This window comes from Chrysoperla carnea, chromosome 4, assembly GCF_905475395.1.
Source record: "Chrysoperla carnea chromosome 4, inChrCarn1.1, whole genome shotgun sequence".
NCBI classification, from domain to species: domain Eukaryota; kingdom Metazoa; phylum Arthropoda; class Insecta; order Neuroptera; family Chrysopidae; genus Chrysoperla; species Chrysoperla carnea.
Window position 1 is genome coordinate 54,486,733 of NC_058340.1, and position 7,485 is coordinate 54,494,217.

The 7,485-nt window shown below is 32.3% G+C and overlaps 1 protein-coding gene across 2 annotated transcripts; it reads right to left on the minus strand.

Moving 5' to 3' along the window:
• Window positions 1-2,600: 2,600 nt before the first annotated feature.
• LOC123297446 (uncharacterized protein K02A2.6-like) lies at window positions 2,601-7,025 on the minus strand. 2 transcript variants are annotated; one of them, XM_044879110.1, is made up of 2 exons: window positions 3,077-7,025; window positions 2,601-2,983 (listed from the first exon to the last, which is right to left on the minus strand). In XM_044879110.1, exons 1-2 carry the CDS (start codon window positions 6,849-6,851, stop codon window positions 2,829-2,831), a joined length of 3,930 nt encoding a protein of 1,309 aa, XP_044735045.1. In that variant the 5' UTR covers window positions 6,852-7,025; the 3' UTR covers window positions 2,601-2,828. The 2 variants fall into 2 exon arrangements, with proteins under 2 accessions (XP_044735045.1, XP_044735044.1); XM_044879109.1 differs by having other exon boundaries at window positions 2,601-7,025.
• Between the last annotated feature and the right edge of the window lie 460 nt (window positions 7,026-7,485).

Sequence of the window (7,485 nt, forward strand, 5' to 3'; positions counted from 1 at the left end):
TTATTTATCACCGGATGTGGAAGAATCACTACCTTCTGGATGAAATTTGTGTGAAACAGACCTAGATTTAAAAAAAAAACTATACATAATTGTAACCATCTAATGTATTTGAATTTCTTTTTGTATTATACCTAATTATTACTAAAAACAATTTATTGTAGGCATTTTTTTTAAATAGCCAAAAATTGAAAAAAAAAAAGGAAAATGTGTTAGAAATTTTCAATATTTGAATACCTTCAGCGATGTATATGTTAAGTATTCTTAGAGTTCCAGAACAGATTTATTTTCAACAACTTAGCTTTCGATATTTCGAAGACCAAGGCAGATATCGAAAATTTTTATTCTTATTATAAGGTACAAATAATTTCAATTCTAAATCTAAAATTGTCTTGATGATCGTACTACCTTAATTGCCTGTGGAATGTATCATACGATGGAAAAGAGGAAAGAGCACAGTCCAGCGATTAGATAAAGGAGAGAAATTTCGAAAAACCTCTATAATTATAAAAAGTATAAATACCGAAAGCTAGAAGTCTTAGGAATATTATTGAAACTGTTTTTTCTTTGAAAGTGAGGTCTTGATAGAGTAGTTATTAATATTATAAATGATTAATTAGAATCAGGAACTTGGAAAAAAATAATGCGAATGTTGAGTTGTCAAATGTTACGACGTTTCGTTATATTTCATAACTTCATCAGGTAAACTACATAAAGAAAACAAAATGTTATTGACATAAATACACCAGATCAATCAAATTAGTTATTAATCTTACGGTTTTATTTTAAACCGTTTATTTTTATAAACCGTTTTTATTTAAAACCGTTTATACACAATACCTCAAAACCATGTTTAAAGTTAAATTGAATTTGAACGAGTAATGTGCTCTAGGTAAAGTCATATTATGTTCTCTGAATTAAATTTTGATCTAAACTGATCAAGTTACCTAAGTAGGAAGAATTTCAATTAGCCTTTTTCCTGGGAAGATTAAAAAAGATCCGCTAGATGGCAACACTAGGGGGGGGGGGTACAAATATATCCTGCCATCTAGAAGATCTTTTTTTAATCTTCCCAGGAAAAAGGCTTATTTAGGAAGAATTGTTCTAGAATTAACCTGTATTACTACCTAAAAAATTAAGTAACGTTATTTTACTGAAGGTATTCAAGTATTAATGCAAACTATTTGCAATATCGTTTATTTAATAAATCAAAGACAAAATGGTACCAATTACATCAGTATTGATTCTGAAATATTTATTCTATGTGATAAATAAATATTTCAATAATTACGTAATCATAAATTGTATTTAATTTTTAGCATTACGGATTGAAATGTTAGCATTTAAAAAAAATTAAGTAAAAAAACTATTTGGGATCATGCAAATTTGAAAAGTTTTAAATATACAGTAGTTTCGATAATCTTTTTTCGATAATTATTTACTCAATTAAAACCAAAGCTGTTCGGATTATTGGATTTGCTAATTGTGGTAATTAGTTTTGGAAAAAATTCCTTTTTCAGATAAAATATCTTCTTTTTTCATCTCTATAAAACCTGTATTAGAACATACGTGGCTGCTGGACAGATGTCTGCCGCAAACATATTGAGACAAAGCGCATATTGATTGAAATTTTAAAAAAATCTTAAGAAATTGTTTCATTTCATAATTTATATTTAATTTCTGTCTATATTGTCTCATTTAATTGAAAACTAGCAGTTACCCACCTGTTTCGCTGGGCATTTACAACTTTAGAAACAAAGACTATCCCGTTTTAGCCTTCAATTCCCTTGCTCTGTTCTCAATTTCATGGGTTTTAATTTTTTGGTACAGAACCTCAAATTTTTTGAAAATTAAAATTCAGCCTCTGTTACTCGCTGATAAAGTAGTTTTTTTTAGGTGAAAGAATTTTAAAATCGGTTAAGTAATTTTTGGGTATAGCTATTATAATGACTATAAACAAACAAACTTTTTATTGGATGCCTCCGTCATACAAAGACCACACTCTTCAAGTTTCGGGTCTCTGCGATCAGCGATTTAGGCTATGCGTTGTTCCGTCAGTCAGTCAGTCATTCAGGACAAAGCATTTTATATTTATATAAAATGTAAAATAATCGGAAAAAATATGAGGGTTTTCGAATTCAATAGAGCTGGAAACGTTGGTGAACTTCTAATCTTCTGGTTTATTTTTTGATTTGAGTTAATTACGTTAATCCTCCAACAATCACATTATTGTTTTAATCACAATTTGTTCCGAAAAATTAGTGTAATTTTTTTGGGGCTCTAATCATAAAAAATGTACTACAAATAAGCAAGCAAAATTGGTACGATCACTAAATACTAATCTGCATGATTCCAAATGTATTCAATAACTTATTTCCATCAGTATCATACGATATATCTTTACTAGCGGTAGCAATAACTAAATTGTATTTTATCGATATGTAAATACATATTCCTCCGGTCAAAGTTGATGCGGTGTTCCTTTCTGTTAACTAGTTAATATACTTTTGTTAACTAGTTGACTTAATTTCGTTAATAATTGTCGGGTTTAATTAATAAACGACCGCATGGATTAATTGACATTTTCTTATATATTCAAACACTTCTAACCTCATTCTCCATCCAATCACACTGCATAATATCTATTATTATGCCTGACCTACACTTGTACATAAATCACATTTATGCCTGATATACACTCATGCCTGACATCCTCCTCTTTAACACAAATTAGTTACAAAATTATAAAAAACATAAAACATAATTCTTAGCACAAATTATTGTTAAAAAAAACATACACTTAAATTATCATGAATTTATGATTTTAAAATTCACAAATCTAACCTCCTAGGAGGTTTAATCAATCTTCCACTAGCCGTTCTATGGCTTGGTAACTTTGTTGGTAAGGTTTCTTCCGCACTTACTCTTTGTTGATCGCCTTGATTGTTAAGATCTTGCATATTTAATTCTTGACTACTTGCATTATCTGTAGCTGGTACATTTGGACTGGTATGATTTTGTCTAAGAAAGCCTTGATTGTTAAGATCTTGCGTATTTAATTCTTGACTACTTGCATTATCTGTAGCTGGTACATTTGAACTGGTGTGATTTTGTCTAAGAAACCACGAGTTTCTACGATATCTAATTCCTTCCGGGGTTTGGATAATGTAAGAATTCGATACAGGATGTTTGTCTATCACTTCGGCCGGAGTCCAATCCCGTGGAGCTCTTCTCCACAAAACTTTTTGCCCCACCTCGAATATTTGATTTGGTGTTTTACCTTTATCAGCCGTAGCTTTATGTTCAGTCTGCCATTTATTTAAAGCTTTTGAAACTTCAGCCGGATCTATTATTTTTGGCTGAAGACCGTGAGGTGGGCACGGTAACAGAGATTTAGTTTTTCTTCCCATTAATCTTTGAGCGGGAGAGCCGATGTTTCCTCTCGGTGTATTACGATTATTTAATAGAGCCAGATATATGTCAGAGTTTTCTTTTATACATTTTTTAAGTAAAATTTTTCCTTCTTGAACGTATCGTTCTGCGAGTCCATTGGATCTTGCAAAGTGAGGGCTAGATATTCTGTGCTTAATATTCCATTGATTCATGAATATCTGGAACTCTTGACTTGTAAACTGTGGACCTCCATCTGAGTTTAATTGATCTGGGATTCCAAACGTAGCAAACCATCTTTTTATAGCATTAATGGCCATCGACGTAGTTGTTGATTTTAGACAGACGAAGTCGAAAAATCCCGAATAGCTATCTGCTATTACAAGATAATCTTTTTGATTCAAAGAAAACAAATCGGTTGCCACAATTTGCCATGGTCTATTAGGAACTGGTTCTACTGTGAGGATTTCCATTGGTTTATCTTTTTGTATTGCTTGACAAATGGAACAAGCTTTTACATAATTACTGATATCTTGGCTAATCTTGGGCCAGAAGACATTTTCCCTAGCTATGCGGAGACAACTTTCCACTCCTTTGTGACTCCTATGTATTTCTCTGAGTATTATTGATTGGAAGCTCTTGGGAATGACTAGTTGTCCTCCTTTTACTACCAAACCTTCATAATAACCTAACTCTTCTTTAAAACTAAAATATGCTTGAACGTCTAAAGGAAGTTCTTCTTTGCTGTTGGGCCAACCTTCTTGAATAAGTTTTATAACCTTGGGCAACGTTGGATCTTCTTGAATTTCTTCTTTCAACTGCTCTAATCTGGATTTTGATAACGGCACATTTACATGGATTGTGATGTTTGATCCGTTTTCATTTTCTGTTTGATCTATTTCAGAATAAGCGTCACGGCTAAAAATATCAGCTAAAACCATATCTGTCCCTCTTTTATATTTAATTTTCGGACAATATGGCATTATTTCAAAAAGTATACGCTGAAGCCGAGCTGGGGCACAATGTAGCGGTTTCTTAGCGATTGCTTCTAGCGGTTTATGATCCGTCTCTATAGTCAAATTTGGGTTCCCCCAGATATATGAATGATATTTTTTACAGCCAACTAGAATGGCCGTAGCCTCTTTTTCAATTTGGCTATAATTCAGTTGACTTGTGGTCAACGCTTTGGAGCTAAAAGCAACTGGTCGATCTCCTTGCAACAAAACAGCTCCTACTGAATGTTTACTGGCATCAACAGACAGAGTAATACTTTCATTTGGATTATAATGTTTTAATATGGGGGCTGTTTTAATAGCATCTTTGATTTTATTAACAGCTTGTGTATGCTCTGCTTCCCAACACCACTCCACGTCTTTAATTAGAAGTTTTCTTAAAGGCGCTGTCAATTCTGATAAATTGTTGATAAATTTTGACAGATATGTAACCATCCCAATATACCTCTGCAGCTCCTTGACATTCTGTGGAATTTTTAGATTGTCGATTGCTTTCATTTTATTTTCATCAATTCCTAGGCCATGTTTTGATACGATATGTCCTAGAAATTTAACAACAGGAACGTTAAAAATGCATTTGTCCGGATTTAATTTTAGCCCAGCCTTTTTGATTCTATCTAGCACTGTTTTCGTGATCGTTTCCATTTCCGCTTCACACGACGCATGTATTAATATATCATCTATGGCTACTTCCACTCCCTCTAAATCGCCCAGTAACGAAGACATCCAACACTGAAACACTTCGGGAGCTGATGCTAATCCAAATGGTAGCCGTAAACTACAATATCTACCCCACGGAGTGGCTATCCCCAAGTATTTCGAAGTTCGATCAGTAACTGGGATTTGCCAAAACCCTTTCGCACAATCTAATTTCGTAAATATTGATGAATTGTGTAGTTTTACCGCCACTTCCTCTATTGTTTTAAGCGGAAATTGTCTACGTCTGACATTTTTGTTTACGTCAGTTAAATCGATACAAATTCTGGGTTTATTGTTTTTCCAAACTACCACCATCGGGGAAACTGCTTGTGCTGGTTCCGTCATTGGAGCTATTATTTTATTTTTTACCATTTTTTCCAACTCTTCTTTGACTGCATTTCTTATTGAAAATGGAATTTTCCTTGGCGGAAAGATTTTAAACGATGGATTATCTATAAGATCAATATCATAAACATAACTGGTAGCACAACCAATTCCGGTGAATAAATCCCTGTCGTATTTAATGGTTTCCACTCTTTTCACTAGCCCCAAAGTTTCACATGTATTTTTCCCAATAATGCACTGGTGTCCCGAGGCTACAACTAAGAATTTTAATATAACTTTTTGTCCTCTTTTTGTACGTATTTCCACGCTTGTTTCCCCAATTACTGGCGTTCTATTGTTACTATATGATATGAGTGATTTAACTTTAGATTTTATCAATATTAACTTAGATTTTTTTACTTCGTCCATTGTTAAAATATCGGCTTGAGCACCCGTATCCAGTTTAAAATTTACTGTTTTGTTTTTCGGAAGTATCAATTTTTCTATCCAATCATTTTTGTCACAACTATTACTTTGAATGGACCCCACATAAATATTATCTTCCTCAGAACTTGAACGTATTGAAGAATTTTGATTCTCATTATCTTCACTAACCGTATTTACCTTTCGTAGTCGCGTACGGCAGGTTTCTTTAAAGTGCCCCGGAACTCCGCATTTTTGGCACTTCTTACCATACGCAGGACATGCGCGTTTTCCATGTTTGGAATTACATCTTCTACAAAAAAAATTGTCGTTCGATTTTTCCGTAGTATGATCAGAACTAGAACGAATATTATTTTTCCTAATTTCATTGACTGGTAGTGTTTGTAGTTGTTCTGAAATTTTCATTTCTGAAAGATGCTTTTCGGCTAATTCTGCCGCTCTGCATATAGAAACTGCTTTATCGTACTTTAGTTCATCTTCAGATAATAATTTTTTACGAACTTCATCGTTTATAATACCCACTACAATTTTATCACACAAAAGTTCATCTTTTAATGCGCCAAATTGGCATTTATTCACTTGATTTATAATCAGAGTCAAAAATTCATCAAATGTTTGTTGCTGCGATTGCATCATTTTATTAAAAAGCAATCTTTCATATGTTTTGTTTTGTTTTGGTATAAAATATTTTTCAAATTTTTCAATAATTACTATTAAATCCTTTTTTTCCGCATCCGAAAGTTCCAACGAATCGTAAATTTCTAAAGCTTCAGGTCCAATAACTGTCATAAATGTCGCAACTTGTTTTTTGGCACTTTTTTTTGATAAATTCGTTGCTTCTGCGTACCATTCGAAAGAATTTTTCCACTGTTTCCATATTTGGCAGATATTTTTGGTTTTATTTGAAATTTGCAAAGGCGGCGGAGGCCGCAAGTTTACTCCAGAATCAGGATCAGACATATTTTCGAATAACACTTTTAACATAGAATTTATAAGTTTTGTTATAATAATTTATTTATCCAACCATTATTTTCTAATTTACTGGTTATAACCACTATTTCGGCACCATGTTAACTAGTTAATATACTTTTGTTAACTAGTTGACTTAATTTCGTTAATAATTGTCGGGTTTAATTAATAAACGACCGCATGGATTAATTGACATTTTCTTATATATTCAAACACTTCTAACCTCATTCTCCATCCAATCACACTGCATAATATCTATTATTATGCCTGACCTACACTTGTACATAAATCACATTTATGCCTGATATACACTCATGCCTGACACTTTCCAAGGGTCAGATATTTGAATAATGGAATAACGAAAGAATAACGTTTTTGGCTAAAAAGTCAGGCGTATTACCAATTGAACAATTTATAAATTCAGATATGTCGTATGGTAGAACTTTCGATTATTATATTGCTTCGTTTTTGATATCTAGACAATTGTTGAATACCATTTAAAAAGTATTAAAAAAATACCTAACGTAAAAAATTATGAATTTGTTAATTTTTGACGAATAGAATTAATCGTAACATTTGACGTTTATAGAAAATATTATATTATTAAAACAAGAATATATATTATAATATTTATATATTAATTGTATAC